General features: G+C 46.3%; 1 protein-coding gene across 4 annotated transcripts in view; it reads right to left on the bottom strand.

Moving 5' to 3' along the window:
• Positions 1–24,181, bottom strand: part of Tbc1d22a (TBC1 domain family member 22A) — a 274,792-nt gene that overhangs the window by 161,551 nt on the left and 89,060 nt on the right. For all 4 annotated transcript variants that reach the window (XM_021183327.2, XM_029469434.1, XM_029469436.1 and 1 more), the window contains exon 8: positions 14,150–14,264. In XM_021183327.2, coding sequence (XP_021038986.1) covers positions 14,150–14,264 — 115 coding nt within the window. The remainder of the gene's footprint in view (positions 1–14,149; positions 14,265–24,181) is intronic.

Here is a 24,181-nt window from a genome sequence, read left to right as displayed (position 1 = left end):
GTGAGGAGCACAGCCTGCCAGTTTAACAGCTGAAGGGAAACCCTGGGCTGGCTGAGCAGCAGTGACTTCTTGTCTCTTGTTCACCTAAATGGCTCCATTTGATGGCATGCAGGTTGTTTTGTGCTCGGTGTGCTCTGTCAATCTCTCCTGTTCATCTCTAATGCTCCAGCCCTCTGTCCTTGCGGACCTCCAAAGGCATGTTTCCTAGACAACACAGCACAGCTCAGAACACCTCATTTATGCAAGTGTACAAAGAGCATCCTTCTCTCAGTCACAGCTGGCATTAAAAGGCACGTTTATCAGGTGAGAGCAGGAGTCTAAAAGCCCTAGCAGTTTTTCTGCATCTCTCTGGAGAAGAAAGAGCTCAACAAACAGGTCCCCCCAAGTGAGCAACACAATGGAAGGGGCAGCAGACTCTCCCAAAAGGACAGCCAAGCTGTCAAGCAGATAGACACAGAGAGGGTAGACGACCTCATTTCCTGCACACCACCCGGAGCAAGGAAGAGAACAATCATACCAGCCAGGGCCAGAACTCCCATTCAAAGAAAACCAGAAATGTGCAACAGACAGACAGACAGACAGACAGGAAATAATGACAGGCAGACAATGGCTTTCACACACTGTGCATACAAAGACCTGCACTTCTCTGTCCTATCTGCAGGGACTTAAGTCCCTTCATTGCATAAAATCTGAGGACAATTCAGAACCATTTATAGCAGATGGAAAAGCCCAGGTGTAAAAGTTTACTTTTAAAATAACAGTCCGCTCCCAGTGCCGTGGCTCAGCACTGGGGAAGCTGGGGTGGGAGGAGACCAAGAGTCCAAGGCCAGCTTTAACTGAGTAGCAAATTCTAGGTCAGCCCAAGTCACCTGATGAGACCTTGTCTCCAAAAAGAAAAACAGAAGTGCATTTAAAGTTAAAAGGTTCTTAAATGAATCCAATCATTATGAAATAAAACTGCTATGTAGAAAATAATAAGCACATAAAACATAATCAACATTATTAGTCACCAAACAATACAAATTAAAGCTAGAATTAAATAGCACTTTATATCTATTAGGATGACTAAAAAGGAAGAAAAAAAAATAGTAACCAGAGCTGACAAGAATGTGGTTAAATGAAAGTACTGTGTTACCAACAAGACTGTAAATGCACAAGGGTTGGGTTAGGGTTTGGTTAGCCCAGAATTCAAGAAGTGAAATCACATCAGTGGAAAATACAATAGGTGAAACTGCCCAGTGCTTACCCACTGAGCAATGGCTGGTGTCACAGAAGAACTCCTGTTACAGAAAGGATGCTGGCATGTGCTGCCCAGGGATAGGTCCAGAAGCATAGGATGCATCAAAGCAACCAATCAGAAAAGGTCGCACAGTGGACGACTAAGCATGTGGGATGGGCAAATCCACACAGAGAAGTGATAAGAGCTGAGTGGTGGCCATAGCTTGGGAAGGATGCATAGACTTGGGAAGAACGCATTGAGCTCCTGTGGGATACAGTAGAGCAGGCCAATGACGATGGCTGAAGGCTGATGGGACAAGTCCCTGAAAGTCTTTTTAGTCACCATCTGGGTGTTGCAGCCTGGCCATCTAGCAACACTCTGTCCTTCACAGATGAAAGACCAGCCCTCTCCCTGCCTCAGTTTCTAAACTCTGCTCCTACAGACACGGCCACATTGCAAGGCTGGACCATGCGGATAAGAAGCTGAGAGCTAGCTACCTTCTGACCCAGCTAAGCACACTCCAGCCAGCACAGCACCTCACAGCTTCCGATGGGAGATGGGGTTCATTAATTACAGAGAGATGGATGCCACCGAGAGGCTGGGAGCAGCAGCCAGCAGTGAAGCATGTGGCTCCCTCCAGAGAACATTTCTCCCCTCCTAATTACATTAATTGCAATTAACACTCTCCTCCTTCACGATTCTCCCACTCTGACACCTGCCCAGGCCTCTGGCTTCGGTTCAGTGCCATCTTAGCTGCCAGTGGTCCTGGAGCTCCTCCCATGGAGCCCCAGAAGGGAGGAGCCTCTGCCTTGCAGCCCTGGGTGTGTGCACCTTGGCCTGCCTTCTCTAGGTCCGCCAGTGACCCAACACCTAGTCTTCAGAGCAAATTAATATCTCTCATCTCAGCCTGAGATAAAGTCGCTGATGACAGACAGATACTTCATTTTTTCCTCATAATTCATTCACCCTAAAGGAAAAGTTTCATAAGTAATTAAATTGATTTTCCTTCCTATTTGGGACACAGATCTATTAGGAACAGTAAAGTAATGGAAAGCCTGTTTTTCCATGAGAATCCCTTTGGGAGACTGGCAATCTTCGTGTTCTAGCAAGAAGCACGTCCTGGGATGTAGTGGAGGGAGCCTCAGCGGACGGGGAGCCAAGCGCACACCATCTCTCTTCCTAATTGACATGTGCTGTATACATTACATTCAGGAGGGGTTCGCAGGCACTTTCTGGATCTAGAAAGGCTCTTAAATATTAATGCAGTTTGAATCCTTCTTGAATGCTTATTACTGAAGCAAAAACACAGACATCTGACATCACTGGCATAGCTAAGCAGTCGTGAAAGCGTGGCCAAACTAGCCACTTCTAATTACCTACAAGAGACTCTCCGAGACTCCCCTGAAGAAACAGATGGCCGCAGCTAAGGCTGGGCCTTTGGGAGTGAAGAAGACACAGTCATAAGGCCAAGCTCTTCACCCACAGACAGACACACTCTCCCTATCCATCGCTCAGAGTGAGAAAGCACTCAAAATGAAAACAAAAGACAGCTCTACTACCAGTGCCCAAAGGAGACCAGCACAGAAAGACATCTTCTTGTCTGATGTCCTGAACCCAAGCAAAGAATGAAAGAACTGAGAGAGTTGTGTGTTCTCAACTGGAGAAAGTTTGGAATCCACCCACAACCATATTCCTGAACTTCACGAGCATCAATTTCCCTACTGTGACATGGGATTGACTTTAAAGATTAGAGAGAATATATGTAAGATGTGGGGCACAATGCACGCAGGCCACAGCAGGAAGGTACGGCTGTGGTGCACGGTGGTTGCCAGACCTTCATCTTCTTCCTAACGTGGACAGGGCAGGGGTTTGCATCCAGAATTTATATACTCATTGTCCTAAGGGTTACAGCTTACAGGTTATAGTTCACCATGTCTGGAAGATGCCCCACAGACAATCTGATGGAGGCAATTCCTGAATTGAGCTTCTCTCTTCCCAGCTACGTCTACACTTGTGTCAAACTGACAAAAACTAGCCAGGGCACTCCTTTACCACTGAGCCTTTCCTTTTTTTTTTTTTTTTAGATTTATTTATTTATTTTATGTATAGGAGTACACAGTAGCTGTCTTCAGACACCAGAGGAGGGCATCAGATCCTATTACAAATGGTTGTAAGCTACCATGTGGTTGCTGGGAGTTGAACTCAGGACCTCTAGAAGATCAGTCAGTGCTCTTAACCACTGAGCCATTTCTCCAGCACCATGAACCTATTTCCAAATCTGAAAATCAGCTGGAAATCCGCATAGTCTATACATGTTCCAGACCTAAAATATTAGAAGCCCATTTGGGAAGACTGCCCCTACCCCATCACCTGAGCCAATCACTCTGGGATGTAAGACAGCCTGAGCAATCATCTCCCTGGAATTCAGGACAGTGAGCCAAGCCCTCTGCCACTCACTGTCCACGGCCCTCCATATTCATGAGACCCTCACTTATGGATTCTAAAAATCACAGCTCAAGATCTCTGTCTGCACAGAACAGGCACAGCCATTTTCTTGTCATTATTCCCTGATCAATGCAGGAAAACAACTGTTTACAGCACATTAACATGCACAGTATGATGAGTCATCTAGAGACTGTTTAAAGTCTACAGGAGGAGGTGAAGGCTGCATGCAAATACTACGCATGCATATATGGATGTGAGCATCTGTAGACTTCACTGTCCACAGGGGCCCAGGAGCCAATCTCCATAGATGCAGAGGGACGGCGATTGCTCAGCAACCATCCTGACTAAAACTGAACCATCTCAGAATTGCAAATCACTGTGGACAAACCCCACCCTGCCCAGGGCTCCTCACATACTCAGCTGCTGAGATGGAGTCATGACTCCAAATGAATAAGGTTCTGCTTCTTATATGTCCTAAGCACACTACTTTTTCCCTATTTTAAGGATTTACTACCTTTCTGAGGGTGCCACCTTCTTTTCTCTACAATGCACAAGATTTTCACCTTTAGGTTTATGTATAGATGTGAGCCCTGGATGTCTTTGTCTCTGCATCTCCTCCTCCCCTTTCAGCAGTCAGCTATTTAGGAATGGCATCTATTACATCTGACCTGAAGACACCAGAAAGAAGGGATGCTCATGCAGTGCTGTTCTAAAATGCAATGTGACACTGCCTGCTGGAGGGTGGATGCTGACTGCCCTCCATCATTCATGGCTTAAGGAGGTGGCTACTAGTAAGTAGCGGAACCTTTCAGAGGCAAGGCATGGTGGGAGGACCCTAGGTCATTGAGGGAATGGTCCTGATAGAGTCATGGAACCCCAGACCATTTTTTACAAAGTCATGGATCCTGTTCACATGAGGAACAAAAATTTTGCTAGTTTGCTTTTGAGTTAGTGATTTTATTTCCACTTTGTTGAAACAGAAAATTAAAGTAACACAGGGAGAGAAAGACAATGGCTGCCACCAAACACTGCTTACCAATATCATCTCCTCCCCCAACCTCCGTTCCATTAACAGATCAAGAGGGAAGGCACAAGCAAGCTTCTATGTGCTCAGTACCTCCTGGAAGCAGAGGAAGCAGGATTCAAAAGAAGTGTTGGTACCAACAGAAAGCCCAGCAGGCAGCACTCCTCAGGCTCTTTCCGGGCCCAGTCACCTCAAAGCTTCATGGAGGGTAACACTTCCAACAGGAAGGAAGGGCTCCCTCTGAACTAGGCATGAAGATGTTCCTAGTGCAGCATGAACCCTAGATCTGAGACAAGACTACAGCACAAACCCCCAGATAGTGTCACAAGCCCGGCCTAAGAGTCCTACCGAACAAACGTCCATGCCAGGAATCTGAGTCCTCGTCATGTGCTTCCCTTGATTGTGGTCCACCAAGGTGGATGAAGCTTGAGTTCTGAGGCCCTCAGGCCATACCAGGGGCTCAGTGCACCCTAGCAGCCTCAGGGAGTTGCAAGCACCACGTGCTCAATGAGGAAGAGGGTGCCATGGCCCAAGGCTTTTAAGGATGCAGGCTGCAGAGTAATTAAGCACTTAGCACAGCATCTGACAAAGTGAGCTCGTTAATAAAAGCAGTTAAGCCTCCATCCGCAAAGCACTTACACCTTCAATAATCTCACAAATGGCTTCGCACATGAGCCAGAAATGAAGCATCATAACACCAGAATAAGAATTCCATAACAATCCATCAGTGTGCTGGCAGACATCTGTCTTCTCAGGTTGTCAGTTGAAACACAAAGTGACAAATCAGAACACAGTGAAAGGACCTCATAACTCAGGGGAATGCCTGTGACCCAACACAAACAAGGCCACACCTCAGGAGGAGCTGTTGGCAGCTCCTGGGTAGTCACTACAGACTCCAAGTCAGACAGGCCAGGAACCTCTGGAAGCACAAGGGCAAGGGCAAGTTCAGAGCCTGACATCTTCCTAAGAAGAAGCTTTCACAGGTTTCCTTCCCAGAAACATCCATCAGAGGCTGCCACAAGGCAACCAAGATGGCGGCTACATTGCTACAAAGCTGCCCACACTGACCACTCTTCCACTTCCTACTAACCCAGAACCAGAGCATTCCTGCTGGGCACAGTCACTCATGTACCATGTCCAAGAGACTACCAGTCACATGCTGACTTCTGACACATTGTTGCCACACATCCACCAGATAACTGCAGTCACCAGGTTCCAACCCACTGCTGTTCTGTGGCACGTATGTGCCGCCGCCCCCCTCTCTCAGTGTGTGTGTCTGTGTGTGTGTGTCACAGGAATGTGAGTATGGGAGAGAATACTAACTGCTGCTGGTGTGTGTGTGTGTGTGTGTGTGTGTGTGTGTGTCACAGGAATGTGAGTATGGGAGAGAATACTAACTGCTGATGTTCTCCTAACCCTCTGAGTCACTGAGCGTCTGAGCTCTGGGCCATGCAGCCTTGAAGGATACTACCATGTCTGTAAGCGCACATACAGATGAGCTCTCTCCAGTCAATCATGTTAGATCACACCAAAGACAAGGGAAAATGGAAATCCCGCAAATGGCTGAGGAAAATATGTAGTCAGTCATCTTTATGGTAAACCGCCCAGTAAATGCTGTCAAGATCTACAAATGGCTGCAGACATTGATTCAGTGGCACCTCTTCCAAGAATGAGTCAGTCATTCTTGGTGCCTCTGATACGACAATGAAAAAGAATACAAATGCAACTGAGAATACATTTATTCAAATACTGTGTATATTATCCACAACAGAAAAGAAGCTATGCATGTGTCCATCACTAGGAAACTACCAAACTAGGATCTCTCCTCACAAATAAGGGGCTCCAGTTTCTTTTTGAGATACAATTCACATACCACAGAATTAGGTCATTCAAAGGTAATCTTAGTATACACACTAAATTAAGCAGTCATAATCACCATCTAATGTATTTTACACCTCCAAAGGAGATCTTGCATCCATTCCCAGACAATCCCACATCCACATCCTGGGTCTCCAAATCTGCTCTGTCTCAGGCATTTCTGTTGTTGTAACCAAATGCCTAGCATGAAGCCTCTTACAAGGTTTACCATGGCTCAGTGTGAGAGTGCAGACCAGCACAGAAGACATGGTGGCAGGAGAGTGGGCCTTCTGCCCACACTATATCAGCAGTTAAAAAGCAGAAGACAGACAAGGGGTAGGTTAAGATTACAAAATCTCAAAGCCTGCCACCAGTGGCCCACCTCCCTTAGAAAGGCTCCACCTCAGAAACGTTCCACAACCTTCCAGAATGGTGCCAACTGCTGACAGCAAGTGTTCAAACACATGAGCCTGTGGGGACAGTTCACATTGAAGTCACAGCCCTTGTCATGGCCACCCTTGTCGTGGCTACCCTTTCTAAGGTGGATATAAAGCGCTGGCTCGCTGGGTCCAATTTGCCTTCCCTAATGATTAATGACAGTGACTATTCTTACCTATTTTTATTGGCCATTTGCAAATCGTCTCTGGAGAAATGTCCATGGAAACATTCTGCCCTTTTTTTGAAGCGGGCCGTCTTACTGAATTAAGAGTTCTCTGTACATACCAGGCAGAAGACTTTTAGCAGACTTACAATTTGCATACACTCTCCCTATTTGGCTTGTCACCTCATTCTTGACAGTATTGTTCACGATACAAAGCTATTCATTTGAGAAAGCCCCCTTTTTAATTTTGTGTCTTTGCTTCTGGCAAGACACCTGAGAAATCATGGTCTAACCCAGGTTGTGATGGCTGACTCCTCTTCTCCATCATCTCTTAAAGCCTCCTTTTCCCTTTTACTTACTTACTTACTTACTTATTGAGACAGAGTCGCTGGACTTCAACTCAGAGATCTATCTGCCTTTGGCCCCAAGTAAGGGGATTAAAGATGTGCATCACCATGCCTGGCCTCTCATGACCCCTCAGACTTAGGTCTGTAGTCCGCCTGCTATTGTCCCGAGAAGGTTTATCCCTTCTTGTGAAGATATCCAGCTGTTCTAGGACCGTCTCTTCTAGTACTCCTTTGTAAAATATTTTTATCGCCGAGCGTGGTGTCGCATGCCTTTAATCCCAGCACTTGGGGGCAGAGGCAGGTGGATTTCTGAGTTCAAGGCCAGCCTGGTCTACAGAGTGAGTTCCAGGACAGCCAGGGATACACAGAGAAACCCTGTCTCGGAAGAAAAGAAAAAAAAAAGAAAAAGAAAAAAGAAAAGAAAAGAAAAGAAAAGAAGAGAAAAGAAAAGAAATATTTTTATCACCAAAGGGTTCTGCCTTTTTCTATACCAGAAGACATAATCACTTGGTTTTATAGTCTTTGGTCTGTAGATTAAGGCAATACATTGATTTCCATACACTGAAACATTCTTGTAGTCATGGAATAAATTCCATTTCTCATATACAGAATACTTTCTCCACTTTGCCACACCAGGCTTGCTAGCATTTGTTAAGGAATCTCTGTGTAGTTTTCTTCTGGCAGAGCCTCCCACCTGGCTCTGTTCATGGGGCAGTAAGGGCCTCCAGTGGTAAATATAATCCGTTCCTCCCTCTCCTGTTTAAGAAGCTCTTTGACACAAGCATGTTAATTCTTCATCATACACATTGTCTTGGGGTTATGGGACTGTTTTAAAGATTACTAATGCAATTTCATATATATGTAAGGTATAGGTGTGTGTTATATCTGCATATGTGTATGAGAGAAGGGGGAGGGGAGGGAAAGAAACCAACTTCCAGGAAGTGCCCGATGGGACTGTAGAGAAGAGCAAACCTGACATCTAAAGGTATAGAGGGCAGAGCAACTCAGGCACACACTTAAAGAACCCCTGCTTCCTTGGCATGGCACTCTTTCTGGCCACAGCCTTCAAGTGCCCAAGAGGAGGAGGCCCACCCATACATTGGAGGTTATCTGCTCTAGTCGAAGGCAACTGATTTAAATGCCACTCACGGAGTTCACATCTGCAGCAACACACACTGGTGTCTGACCATCAGCCTGGCTACACCAAATCAGCCAATGCAGTTGACTACCAGTGCCTTGCACAGAATTCCTCCATTCTGAACTTACTTTGCAGGGTTACTCGTGAAATCCCCTTGGTGCTCTGTATCTCTGAAATCACCCAGTGTCGCCTGCCTGCTTGAGTGACTCCCTCTCTCCCTTCCACTCTTTCTCGGACCTGCTCTGGGCAGCTAAAGCTGTGGGGACTTTCTCTGGCCTGCTGTCCATTTCACTTGCTCCCCTCCTCTGTCTGCTGTTCCAGTGTCAGCAATTGTGCTAACAGCTGGAGACCGCATCTGAGTGCGGTCAGCCCACTGTGGGTAGAGCCCTGCTGCACCTTCAGGTTCTGCATCTATTTTCACCTTCTTCATCTCTCAGGGGCTTCTTGTGTCCTGAGTTCTAAAGTTTCCAGTTTTTTCAGATGCTCACTGATTTCTGCTCTGATGCTACTGTGAAGAAGAACACAGCATGCCTGATTTGCACAGGCTCGCCCAGTGTTAGCTCTGGTCCTGCATGAAGCAAGTGGCCCGTGCTCTGGAAAGGAGCACGTCCTCTGTGCTGCCGAGAAGTGCATGGTTCTTGCTGACCACCACCTTCCAGACCCTCACTGGTCTTCTGCTGAGTTTTCCTACCCATTGTGATAAGCACTATGCTACCAATTTTTTAAACAATTTTTTTCAACTCTTGAATGACTCTGTATTTGAATAGTAAAGAGACAGGTAATCCTGAAACATGTACACGCATGCACACAATACATACATTGTGGCTGCCACATACAGTAGTGCACTGACAAGGCCTAAAAAAACTCCAAACCTTCCAGTGACAGTCTCTGGCCCATGTGGCCACACTATGACCAAATTTGTTTTCCAATCTGTCAGCAGAAGCCCACTGCTCTGACATTTTGTAAATGTTTGTAAACTCACAGGCACTGAGGTTCACCCCTGTCCGTAACACTCTACCCGCTCACGCCATGTCTGCACTTCCTCCTGGATGGCAACGGCCACAGAAGCTGCACTGTGCACAGATGTTCCTTAGTGTGTCTCTTCAGGCTGCAGGCTTGGGAACAAACTGTGGACGGTGGCAGCAGCTCCCCACAGAGGAGCACGCCAGGAAGCCGGGCAGATGAACTTTGCTGCATGCAGTCCAGGCTCACATCACACAGAGGAAAGACTGGTACACTGAGGGAAGACTGAAGGCCAGCAGGAGAGGACACACTTCTGAAACTGAGCTGAGTGTGAGGCCTCAGCAGCATCCTTTCACCACCGTCCCTCAAAGTCTGTGGCAATGCACCCTGGAGGGGCAACCATGAGTGTAACCCAGCCAGCGTCCAGTCCTCTGGCAGCAATCTGCTTCCTGGGTAAGCAGTGTGGTAACAGCCTGGCAGCACCACATACTTCAGCCATATTCAGAAACATCCGCTCCAGAAAGCAACGCTAAGAGCAAGCTGTACTGTTAAGTTCTGACTTACACAAGAAACAAAGAAATAAATATTCTTAATGCTCATGGGGAAATGCATTGTTTGTTCCAGTCCCCTGCCATGTTTGCTTTCAAGAGTAATTTATGAGAAGATGACATACAGAATCAAATCAACCTGAGATTAAACCTCCTGAGCGAGAATCCGCTGTGAGACAGTCTTCCTCGCACAGAACAGCCATCGTCATTCCTCCCGAGCAGCCAACCAACATTCAATTACCCTAAGGTATCAGCCCAAAGTGCCTGGTCAAAATTGTTTCTAAATTGAAATAGCAAAGACGCGTGGGGGGAATGCATCTTTGTTTTTTTGGGTTTTGTGGGTTGTTGGTTTTTTTTTCCCCCTCCTATACCCAAAATATTTATTTAAACTAAAATGCATCCTCTGCTGAAAATGTGTGAACCAAGGTGATGGACTGATGCTTTTTAATTTTAAGCCAAATTTAACATTCTTGGACAGAATATGATAGTGACTGTTTTAAAAGTACAGGATTTACTTAAAAATTATACCATGGAGGGGGTGCTTAAAAAATCCAATACCAGCAGAATGAGTTCATGAATTATATGACATTATCTCACAAACCACCACATGCAGGAGGCAGGATTGAGAGTGAGGCAGGAAGATGTCTCAATACAACAGAGAAAGCTTATGTTACTACTGGTGTAGGCAGAGCACTAAGGACACAGGTACTGCCAACTGCAGTAATACAGGCATGCAGAAAAGGGCTCAGAGCACCAAAATCACCATCGCCCACAAGTGACCACTAGCTGCCTATACAACAGACCCGCTCCCACGTGATAACGTCTACTGAGTCCCAGGAACCTGAGTGACCCCTGAGCTAGCTAGAGGAAAAAAGCCCAAAAGAGTGGTCTCCCGACAGGATGGCACCACTGATGCTTTCCCCCCAATCTGCACGTTCCAAAGTGATGACCCTCTTTCTTTGACATGAGCTTAAAAGCTCTGGATCTTAACTGCACAACAGAGAGCCATCTTAGGGATTCAATCCAAACGGAGCTGCCAAACTCCTATAGTGTACAGCATGACACCAACTTGCCCAGACCCAAGTACAAGGAAAAGGCAGACACCCAGGAGGGTGCATGTAAACTGAGTTATAATAAGCCAAAGGGGTCAGCTGCTTGCTTGCCTCCCATCTGAACCAACTCTCCATGTCTGTGGCCTCTTGTAGTGGTCTTGAAGATCATGCAGACCCTCTCCTGTCCTTCACTAAGAACTGCCTTCCTCAGAGCTAGTCCACAGCAGTGACTACCTGCTCCTCTTGAAACTTCTGAGACTTGCAGCCTATACACAGACCTTTCCTCAGCCTGCAGGAATATCAACTGTAGGCAGGTTAGCAAGCCTGGGTCATTCATCCCCTCCAATCAACAGCAGCTCAGGACATTCTCTATGAGAACAGTCCACCTCTCTAAAGCTCTCCAATACACTATTATGGTCACCAGTCCATCCTTCCTGAGCCCAGAGTCTCTCCTCCACTGGGGGGGGGGGGGGCTTTTTTTTTCCTGAGTCCTGTAGCTTTAAAAAAAAAATTTCAACTTTTATTTAGTGTGTGTGCACATTCATATGTATCTTTGCTTGTGTGTGTGTTTGTGCGCAAGTAGGGGAGAAGAGGCCCTGCAAGAGCAGCTCTGAGCCCAGGTCCAGATTGACTTGCAGAGCATAGTTCCTACCTCCTCTGATCACTGTTTCTCCTAGACAATTAACACCACAGTCATGGCTACTCACCCTGTCTGCTAATGATCAGGAAATGCATTAAGAATCACTTGGGTCTTACAACATAAGATGGTGGTAAAGCACTTAAAACAAACTTATTTACCACATTAATCAAATGGCCCATTCAGCCTGAACCATCAATCCTCTAAGCATGTGGCTGAACTTCACCATTGACTGAGGGCCACAGACAGAGGTCCTACAGCTCCAAGACTTCAGGAGCACCCTTGTTACCTCTCAGATGGTCCTGAGAGAACAGAGATGCTAAGGGGTAAACAGTAGCTCTCCCTCATTGCTTAGCAATGACCTATGATAGAAGCAGCCCATTGACTGGATCTATTGACATCCTCAGGGTGACCTGTCCTTGATTGATCCCATCTCTCCAGATGACCACAAAAGGAAGGATCTACAGCTGACTGCAGGCTGAAATGCTCCAGTCTATAACCACACAAAAACAAGGCAGTACCATAAAAGAGGTGGTCTCATGATAAAAAATGGTGTCAATTTTAAACCAATGTTCAAACCGAAGAATGACCCATCCTATGTGCTTAGTATGTTTTCCCACATGAATCAGAAAGTGCACACATCACTTATGACACATTATAAAATGCTCAAAGCAGGTGATGTCATGTTATGGTTTGCTACTCTAATGTAAACAAAAGAAAAGGACACATGTGCTTCTCTAATGTAAATGAAAGAAAAGGGGCAAGAGGACTCAGTAAAGAAACTTGTTGCTAAGCCTGGCAAAATGAGTTCAATCCCCAATATCCCTATACAAGAGGGAGAGAAATGACTTCCACAGATTGTCCTCTGACCTCCACAGGCATGTACCTACCAAACAACTTACCTATACATACACAAACAAACACACACACACACACGCCCCAAAAACTGTGGAGATACAGAACTCTGAGTCATGGCCCAGTCTACCTGTCACACAGCTAACTGGTCTGCATGCGATCCACCTTCTCATGAAACAACGCTACTGCTGTCAGGGTCAGAAGACGCTGAAAGCCAACTACTAGTCATACTCGAGCACATTAACCCAGCCCTGAAAGCCAGTGCACTGAGGCCACTAGGAGAAACCAAACTCCCAAACAGGCTCATTGCTCCCGTATATTATTTTAAAGTGGGATCCTGTCAGTTACGAGTATATCTACAGTGACTAAGTACGGATTTAAGGTGGTTTCTAAAGCTGCCCTCCAGGATAAGACTGCCCCTCTCCAGGATTAGTGAAGGCTACTCTTGGTTGTCAAACTTGACTGCATCTGGAATTAACTAAAACCCAAATAGCTGGACACACCTGTGAGGAATTTTTCCTTAATTAAACCATTTGAAGTGGGAAGAGCCACTTCTTTTTTTTTGTTTTGTTTTTAAATTTGTTCACTTTACATCCTGCTCACTCCTCCTCCTCCTGGTCACCTCCTCCCACAATCTTTTCCCCACTTCCCTTCTCCAATCTGAGAAGGTGGAGCCATCCTCCCAGGTATCACCCCACCCTGGCACATCAAGACTCTGCAGGGCTAGGTGCTTCCTCTCCCACTGAGGCCAGACAAGGCAGCCCAGCTAGAAGAACATATCCCACAGTCAGGCAACAGCTTTTGGGATAGCCCCCCACTCCAGTTGTTTGGGACCCACATAAAGACCAAGCTGCAAATCTGCTACATGTGGGGGTGGGGGGAACCTACATCCACCCCATATACGCTCTTTGGTTGGTGGATCAGTCTCTGAAAGCCCACCTAGGGTCCAGATTAGTTGACCCTGTTGGGGAAGATCCACTTTTAATCCGGATCTTGAGGTAGGAAGATCCACCTTTAATCTGTGTCACATCTTCTGCTGGCAGCATATATAAAGGACATGGAAGGAGGGAGCTTGCTCTTTTTGCCTGCTTGCTCTAATTCTTGCTAGCAAGTCCATCCTTCACTGACCTACTTCTTCAAAATTCAGGCATTTACTGAAAACCAATTGAGACATCTGGCCTCATGGGCTCAACAACTACTGGATTCTTGGACCTGGTAGACAACCATTGTTGGACTAGCTAGACTACAGCCTGTAAACAAGCCTAATAAATGCCCTTTCTAGAAGGATGGATGGATGGATGGATGGACTCTTTAGAGAACCCTGACTAGCACCCTGCCATTCGTTAGGACTGTGATGTTGAGAGACAATTTTTGGCACTGGTGTAAATATTTAGTAAGCACAGCAAATCCACTGACGTTCACACTGGGTATCCAGGAGGCACGGTGTCATGGTGTGTGCCTACCTGTGTACTCGCAAATGAAGACCACGAAGAACGGAGTGACCAGGTCATTTATTCCCTGAACGTATCCACTGGCAGGGTGTCGGATTGCCCATATAAACAAGATCCTTTCGAAAATCTGAAAGAAAATGGAATTGGCAGTAAAACAAGAAATAACATGGTAGAAATTTAAAATGCACTCACGTTTTTAATTAAAATATATGCCATCAATATTTCTCACTGTCTCCAACACTAAGGCACAACAACACATAGACACATCAATTCTAGTTTCTTTGCAGAAGTTCAACAATCCTAGCTTTTTATTGACTCTCAAGCACCATAGTGGTTCTACCAAACACTGGGTTCAGCTCTTCACCAGCACTCGCTTCTTGGCTCCTTGAAGACAGGTAGGTCATAGGGACACAGAGCAAATCAGAGCTTGGCAGGCAATGGCTCTTTCCTCAATGTTAGATGGGTGGGCAGGGAAGAGGGAGAAGGGGAAGGAGGACAGGAAGGAAAGAAGGATGCAGCACATGTGCCTGCATCCGTGTCCCAGCAAGGGAAATGGATTTCTTAACTCCCTAGAAAGTTATCTTCATCCAAGGAGACAAATGTAGGCACCCTGAGCCATGACTGTGTTGAATACCCTAGCTTCCTTCTTCCTCAGGACACTCATGCTCGGCTGATCCTTCCTCTTCACCATCTTTCATCCCGCTCACTCTTCTCCATTTCCCCTCTTGAGATTAATCTTATCAGTTGATATAGAGACACCACCCTACACATTATCCTATACGTATGTATGCATACCCACACCGATGGCTTAAAGACCTTCCTTTCATCCATAAGCTTATTGCCCAGGTCTCCCCAAACTCTGGCCTTGCCCCAGGGGCCTCTTCTAACCAGCACCCACACTCTGTACCCTATCAGAGCCCAGCAGATTACATCTCGTTCCCACAGCCCTGAGGGCCTCTCCTTGCCTCTGGCTTAACTGCTGGTATTTGAGACCAGTTGCAAGCACTCCTTTCTGTTCTGTCTGCTCTCTGCCCACCATCTTTATAGAAGAGCCAGTTATATCCTACCTTGTGACTCTCTGGTCTCCCTCCTTCCCACTGTCATTCTCTGGTGGCTCCTGCTTGGAACTGGGCTCCAAAGCCTGACAAAGCCAGGCTTTACTGTAAGCTCTGCCCAGACTTCACTCAGGCAAGCAGCAGAGGAAGGCAGTGCTAGAGTGCTCACATGAGTGAAGGTGTTTCAGAACCTCTAAGTACACCAAATCTGGAAGAACCCAATGGCTGCACACTCTGGGAAGTCAGGCCCTTCCTACATCACCTACCATCCTAAGCATGATTGGGCTTGGTCTAGAGCTCTCAAAGCGCATGAACCCCAGGATTTAAAAAGGAGAGGCCTAGAGCCTTGACAAGCAAAGATTCTAATCCCAAGGCATGGAGTCTACCATTGGCAAACTCAGACCCCACCCCCACAGCAGTACAGAATCACCCCCACTGCTCAAGTGACTAACAAGCCACCACCACCTGTAGCACTGCAGGCGCCAGCTCAATATTTGCTGAGTGAGTGACACGCTCATGCATATAGATTCATATACATTTTTCATCAGTCAACAGTTTCCTAGAGAGAAATGAATATTTAAACAAAGTTCAGAGGCTGGGGTACAGCTTACTAACACAACACTTGCCTAGCATGTATGAGGGCCCTGCAACAATCACTAGCACCACCAAAAACCTGAAATGAAATAAAATACAAACAAGTTCAGAGGCTAGGGACATAGCTCAGTCAAAGTGCTGCCCAAGAACGCACGTGAAAAGCCAGGGGCGGCTATAATCCCTAGCATATAATCATATAAGCCTAGCAAGCAGGGCAGAGAAGGTAAATCCCTGCAGCTCATTGTCCAGCCTGCCTGGGTGAATCTAAGAGTTTCAAGGTTAGTGAGACATGCTGGCTCCAAAACATAAAAGCAGAGGCAATCAGGGAAAGACACTCAGTGCTGAGCTGGGACCCATGCACACAAATACACGATACACATGCACGCACACACGCACGCACGCACTCATGCACACACTTCAAAATCTGAACTTCATCAGAGCCCCTCCCCCGACCCCTACCCCGTACACAGGAGACTGTCACAGCTACCCAGAAGCAGAGTTCCATCTGCTCACACCCACACAGGCAAACCAGACATATGCTGTGCCTTGCACACACCATGAAAGGCCTGAGAAGGCTGAAAAGACTAGGGCTGGCCTGAGCTCTTAAGACTGGTTCTAAGCTCAAGCCTCTGTCATTGGAACTCAAGGCAGACTCAGGACCACCCAATAGTGCCAGCACCTTCCTAAGAGGAACAAGGCAAACCAGTAGTAGCCCAATTTGCAAATAAGAGGCCAATGCTTTCCTGTTTCTACAATAGTGCTCCCCTGAAGGAGCCTCAAAGCAGGCCTCTGCCAGCTGCTGGTGACAAAGCACACCCTGTCATTATACTGCACTTGAAAAAGAAAGATCCAGAAATATTCCAGTTTCTTATGAGCAAAGGAAAGCTCACCGTCAGCTCAGCTGTTCACAGCTTAATTCCACCAGAACTAAGTGACCTGAAATTTCTACCTTACAGCTTTGTTTCTAGAACCACACAGACATAGGCTTCGGGAGTATAAGCTAAGACTGACGTGCAGTCAATGGGCAGTGGCTGGAACTGCAAAACCAGTCCTGATCCCTTGGTCACTTAATATCTATTGGAACTTCCTTGTCATATCATCTGAAAACATTCTGGGGAATGGGGATATTCTTCATGGGGCCATAGCCCACAACTCAATGAAAAACCCTTGGATTTTTCTAGCAATTTGAGCAGAAGGGTAGAAACAGCATGCTCACTTGAACAGGATGGTCTGTGGTGGCAGGGTCAGCTTAGCAAAGAGCAGATGTAAGGAGATCACACCAGGTGCAGAATGTTTACTCAAACTGAAGTGCTGTGGAGAAGTACACGTGATCAACCAAAGGGCGTGATGTACAGCAGCCTTGCACCATGGATGTGCCTCCTGGAAACAGACTGGTCTGAGAGGCCTCAACCATGAACACTCACAGACATTACTAGCTCTTGGAATTCTGTTCACCATTCTTGATATCCATGTCTGTTGGAGGGGCTGCATTAGAAGTAGCACAAACTGAACTCTTCCCAAAGGCTCCTTTCGGAAAGTCTGGAATGAAACTCTTGCTGCCACATGTTCCCCAGGTCTGAAGAAATCAGGAACCTGGTTAGGGCTAGGTGGGTTATGTGCCTGTTGTGCAGAAATGAGGCCCTGAGTTCAGAATCCTAGCACCCACCAAAAAGAAGTCAAGTTCCGTGGAGAATGACCAGAATCACAGCACTGGGCGAGGGAGGGGGGTGGGGATTATCTCACAATTATCTATAACTCTAATTGCAGGGGATCTGATAGCCTCTTCTAGCCTTGGCAGGCTACTGCTTGCATGTGGTACAGGCAAACACTCATATACATAAAATAAAAATAAATCTTTAAAAAAATAAAGACAAAAACTAAGTAAACAAAGCATTAATTCCCTCCAACCTGATCAGCAAACACAACTCAAACTGGGAGAGTCCACAACACCTAACAAGCTGACTTTAACACACAAGGAAGACCAAGGCAAAGGAGCCAGGACCAGCCAAAGGAGCCCAGCACATGGGAAATCCTGAGAGACAGCAGCCGGGTATGGCTGCTGGTGGCCCATGCTGGCTTTCCATATGGGAGCCATTCCAGAAATGGAGGTGCAGAAGAGCAAGCCAGGAGAAAAGGAGCAATGATGGAGGTCTCACAACCCCTGACCTCAAACTACGCTACAGAGACACAGGAACCAAAACAGCAAGGTACTAACTAACAACAACAGCAGATACACAGACCACAGGGACACAAGACTCAAACAAACCCATACAGCTGTACCTGCCTGACTGACCTTCCATAAAGGTGCCAAAGCACAGAGAGAAGGACAGACAGCCTTTTTCTACCCCACTGGAAAAGGATGGCTTAGATACTATCTCTCACCCAATTAATAAAAAAATCAATTCAAAATGGATCACAGACCTTAATAAGACATCAAACTGACCTTCTAGAAGAAAACATAGGGCTTTCAGTTGAGGACACCTCAGCAAGAACTGATAAGCAGGACTGTATGAGGCACCAAAGGAAACAACCCGGCAGACTGCAGAGACAGCCTGCAGGACAGACAGGAGGAGGTCTTCCCCATCTGACAGGGTGGGAATCCACAATCTACAAAAACCACGAAGAGCTAAACACCAAAAACTCATCCCATCAATAAATGGGCAAATGAACTGAGCACATAGGTCCCTACAAAGCAAAGAGATAGGGCCAATAAACATGTCATCAAAAGTTCAGCATGAGGGGAATAACCAATCCAGACTTCACTTAAAGTCTATCTCACCTTTAAAACAGCAACTAACGCTGGTGAGAAAGGAGCACTTCACCCCTCACCTGGGGATGCAAACTGGTGCGGCCACTGTGAAAATCAGTTCAGAGTCCTCAAAGTACCCAAGATAGAACTGTCACATGATCCCGTGACACCACTTCTGGATAGTTAGCTGGAGAGAATTAACACAACACTATGCACAACAGCCAAGTAACAGAATCACCCCAGATATCCATTAACAGATGAGTAGATAAAGAAAATGTGCTCTATGTAGACAATGACGTTTTACTCAGCTACAAAGGATAAAATTATGCTGTCTACAGGAAAATGGGTGGAACATGTTAAGTGAAATAAGCTAGACTCAAACGAGTATCACATGTCCTGTGTGTGTGTGTGTGTGTGTGTGTGTGTATGAGAGTGAGACAGAGAAAAAGCGACAGAGAGAGAAACAGAGAGAGACACAGAGACAGAAAGAGATAGAAGACTGGAAGGGAGTATTGGGTTGGGGGAATGGAACAAGTAGAAGAAAAGAATAGAAGAAGGAAAAAATAAGGATAATTAATGGCAGGAAACACAAGCAAAGTATAATACTTGCATGTGTAAAAATGTTTTAGTGAAATATATTATATTATATCATATCATATTAGTAGTTTTTTTAAAGAAAGTAAAAGTGTGATTATTAGGGAACAGGTAAGTAGGTAATGATGGCGTAAATACAATTGATGTACTTTACATGTGAGCAAAACCACCCTAGGGAAACACTCTAATCAACACATTGATGGGACCATCTGTCAACGTCCACCATCATGACAGGCAGACAGACACACTCAGGACTGCACTGCCCAAGGAGCACTCACTCAGGGCAAGGAGCACCCCACATAAGCACACTGCTAGCATCAGACATCAGTGGCTACCATCAAGAAGGGCAGTCCATAATTGTGCCACTGGTAAAGACATGACAAAGAACTGGAGAGCCACCATAATCACAGAGGTTACTTACATCATACAGAAGAGCTTGTGACACAAAGAACTTCAGAAGCACTATTCTCTATCTTGTGCCTGACAGTGAGGACCTGAAATTAAAACTCTTTGATTTCTTTGATGTGACATATATGTTAAAGGTAGCCGTCTGATCTGACATTTTTGCCACAAAAACAAGAGAAAAGAACATGAATGATAGACTAACCCCTACCCAAGAGACACCAGAAAAGTATGATGAACTGATTCAGTAGCAAGTAAGATTTTTCTGGACTCTTTTTTTTTTTTTAAACCTTTCTTTTTTTTTTTAAGATTTATTTATTTATTATATGTAATAATAATACGTATAATAAGTACACTGTAGCTGTCTTCAGACACTCCAGAAGAGGGCGCCAGATCTCGTTGCGGATGGTTGTGAGCCAACATGTGGTTGCTGGGATTTGAACTCTGGACCTTCGGAAGAGCAGTCGGGTGCTCTTACCCACTGAGCCATCTCACCAGCCCCTTTTCTGTGGCCCCATTTCTAAATTAGAAGCAGGGAGCATGACACCAAGTGTGGTGGTCTGAATGAGAATAGCCCCACAGTATATTTGAATGCTTGGTTCCCAGTTGGTGGGCTGTTTGGGAAGGATTAGGATGTGGGGCTTTGCTGAAGGAGGTGTGTCACTAGGGGTAGGCCTTCCAAAAGTTTCAAAAGCCCACAGCAGGCCCAGTCTCATACCTTCTCTCAGCTGCTGCTCCAGCACCATGCCTGCCTGCCTGCCAGCTGTCATGCTCCCTGCCATGATGACCATGGGCTCACCAGCCTCTGAGAGTGTAAGGCAGGCTGGTTAAATGCTCTCTTCAATAAGCTGCCTCGGTCATGGTGGCTCCTCACAGCACTAGAACTATAACTGAGACGTCAAGTGAAGTGACACGGGTAAAACAGACGTGGGAGACACAGGCCCCAGGACTGCTAGGCTGTGGAGATGCCCAGTCCATTGCTCTAAATGCAGCATGCCCACATGGGAAAAAAAGCCAATGAGAAGAATCAGGGTACAATGAAAAGAGCGACAACTTCTCTCTGGCAGGGCCTGCAGACCATGGTGAGACTAGGAAACAACATCAAATGAGGTTCTTGCCTTTCAGAACTTAGGGCGGGGAGACTCTGCAGCACAACCACGGCAAGATGGGGAACAGGTGGCTGCTGCCAGGGTCTCAAAGCACCTTCAGCCACCTGCTACGCACAGATGCACCAGCAGCTCAGGGGACCTGTCAACAGGGTGGGAGAACTGCTCTCCAAAAGCAGGGACCAGCAAGTGACCCCTGGCCCCAACACCACCCCAACCATACCTAGGCACATGGGACCAGATCTGGATCTGGGGAGACTGCCACCTCCACTTGGGAAGCCTTAAAGCCTGACAGAAGAGGCTGATGCTCCATGGGTACCCTCATTGCAAGGATGTCCCTTCTTTCCCAGTCACAGGTGGCTCCTATATCCACTCCAAGTTTCCAGTCAAACATTCAGTTTCACAACCTGTGTGGTTCACTATTCTGTGCCTGTTCAAATGTAACAAGACATCACACACAGCAGCAACCTTACTTCTGCCCCTGAGACTACTCTAAAGCAGCAGAGGGCAGACAACAGGACAGCTGTGGAGGAAAGGCCACTGGGCAGATGTTGAACTTGGCAACATCTGCACTTGAATATGGTCTTCAACAAAAATACAGGACTAGCTACATACAACTAAGTGTCACAGGTCAAGTTCATCAACAAAATGGGCAGGGACTAAAAAGTGAAAGGTGGCTAAAAAGTAATCTCTTTCACATAACAGTACTGGAGCAAAAACAAACCAAAATGGCTGATTTCAGGAAACACCACAGAGCCCCCACCAAGCTGCTACATGGGCTTCTGCGCTCAGGGCCCAGCTTCACCTTCCCAGTTCCCATCCAGCGAAGTAATTCCATGTCACCAAGCAAAGTGACCAGGTTACAAGTAGTACCACACTGCCAACTCACATGACTTAAAGAGATGTGCCTGCTCTTTCCTATCTGTGTCTTATTCTAATTCCCTGCTAGTGGGATGCAAATGTGAACAAGAGAGCCAAGCAGCTGCTTAAACTCTGAGGTTCAAGCCAAGCACACAGTGGCAACCAACTGTCTAACAAACTACTAGCTCCAGACTCAAGTCATCAGCTTCTACCTCATGAAGCTACCATGGCAATAGATTTGCTGTCACCATGGATATATGCATCTCAACTTCTAAGGTGCCAGAAATCTAACTGGCTCCTGCATACTGGCTGACATAAGACCCACCATCCAGTGCTCCTTCAAGAACCTGCTCCTCATTTCAAATCCCCAGATACACATTCACGCTCAAGTGACCCACAGTCACCCTTGGCCAGCCTGGATAGTCTGCCCTCCTCCCCAGAGGTCTACCTGTCCTGAAGACTGCACAGCCCCTGCTCAGCCCTGCCAACTGCTAAATATACACACCACTTCTCTCTGGAAGAGTCTCGGGGCTGAGCAAACCCACTGCCAGGGAGATGCTAAGTAAAAGGTTCAAGGCCTGACCACACGACAGTGGTAGTGACTTTGGTTCATAACTGTGGCCAGAGGCCACAAGGCCAGCTCTGTGAGCAGTGTGCCAAGCTATAGAGAAACACACACACACACACACACACACACACCAAGGTCTATTTTCCATGTTTAAAGAAAAACTTAAGTAAAGAAGAGGTCGTAATGCATTCCCCTTGTCTCCAGCCACTGCAAGCACACCACTGAGAAGGGCACTCAAAGAGAAGTGCCTCAGAGCGGCTGCTCCTAGGGAAACTCATTCTCCCCTTTGTGCTCCACAATCTACGAGCACTTTTACTTCAGCAGTGTCGGAATTTTTTTTGCAGCTTTACTGCGCAGGCAAGAGATGTCCACGTTTCAAAATGCATTTACTGGGAGAAAATAATGATAAAAAACAAAGTATTTCAGATAGTAAGTCTACTTTAAAGAGATACCACTTACTTTAGTGACAAGAATATAAAGGTTAGGAATAAATCTAATAGGACATTCATAAGGCCTTTCATAAAGGCTTGCCTTAGTCTGATGGCCCAGGTCAGTGATCTCAGCTACTTGATAGGATGAGGCAGGAAGTTCAGGGTATGTGCAAGCTACACAGTGAGTTCAAGACTACCCTGGGCAACTCAGACAGACCTGATCTCAAATAACACTAAAATAGGACTGGAGACAGAGCTCAGTGGAAGAGGGCCTGCTGAGATCTAAGGAGTCCAAGCAATCCCATTCACAAATCAGACTTTTAAAATCCCAGCAACATGATTCAGAAAATGACTTGATTGCATAAAGACTAAGAGGACCCAGACAACTTCGAAGAGGAAGGAGGCAGCACTGCGGTCCCTGTGGATGCCTAGGAATGTGGCGCAGACAGACACTGAGGTGATGAGCTCAAGTCCCTACACAGCCCTCACTGGGATGACTGCCCATAGGTGCTGCTATCAGCTACAAATTAAACACAGGATGCGAAAAGAAAACTTTCAGATGGGAGAACATTCACCAGAGAAATGTTGTGGAAAAAGAGTTCTTAAAGAAAGTGTCCCATGATAACCTAAGAGAACATCACATTCAATTCAGCAAAGTTTAATCTGTCCCACCAAATAACTGGCAAAGAATCAGACTCCCAGATGTACAAACATCACAAACTTATTTTTTTTAGTGGGTAAAAACAAGAAAGGGGCTGGGACAGTCAGTAACAAGCATTTACCAGAACATTGCCACAGAAGACGCCCATCTCTATATACAGAGAGGCTCTTTGACCAGCAGCAGCCAAGGAAAGTGATGCCAGAAGCATGATGGGAATATCCACCAGACATACAGAGCTCAGGAGCCTGGCCATGTTCCAAGAACTGCCAAGGAGTAGAAATCCAGGTTTTCAGCACTTCAGGTGAGCCCCGTCTGCAGACCCCTCCAGAAAGCACGCTGATGGCATCCTGAGAGCCTCGGAAAATTCTCACAGGGGTATACCTGCATAAATGGAGGTGATGATTCCAGTGGCACTGTCCGAACTGCAGAGCAGTAGGAAGAGCCGGAACATTCACCCTGACTGCTACCCAAGTAGAAGAAAGAACAAGCTGCAGAGACTAAATTGCAGAAAGAAAGGAACACACAGATCAAGACACAACAATACCACCACACTGCTTCCTTAGCGTTGAAGTCACAAAGTACGGCAAATACAATTTAGAGACGATAGTCCAATTCTTTGGAGGGAGGCGTGAGAGGGGACAGAAACAGAGCTGCAGTAGCAGAACCATAAGCATAGAGAAATAGTTTCTACGCCCAGTTTCAAACTCATAGTGGTAGCTGGTCATCATTGAAGAGGTTCTAACTCCTAAATTCAAGGACATTAGTTTCTACTATAAATACTCTCACACATATTGCATATATTCTTTTTGCTGTAATTTTTAGTGTACATCAAAAAATTTTTTGAGCCGGGCGTGATGGCGCACGCCTTTAATCCCAGCACTCGGGAGGCAGAGGCAGGCGGATTTCTGAGTTCGAGGCCAGCCTGGTCTACAGAGTGAGTTCCAGGACAGCCAAGGCTACACAGAGAAACCCTGTCTCGAAAAACCAAAAAAAAAAAAATTTTTGAGAACCAGCAGTGATTCC

This window comes from Mus caroli, chromosome 15, assembly GCF_900094665.2.
Source record: "Mus caroli chromosome 15, CAROLI_EIJ_v1.1, whole genome shotgun sequence".
NCBI classification, from domain to species: Eukaryota; Metazoa; Chordata; class Mammalia; order Rodentia; family Muridae; genus Mus; species Mus caroli.
The sequence above is the reverse complement of the archived record's forward strand: the minus strand, read 5'-3'. Positions and strand labels throughout refer to the sequence as shown.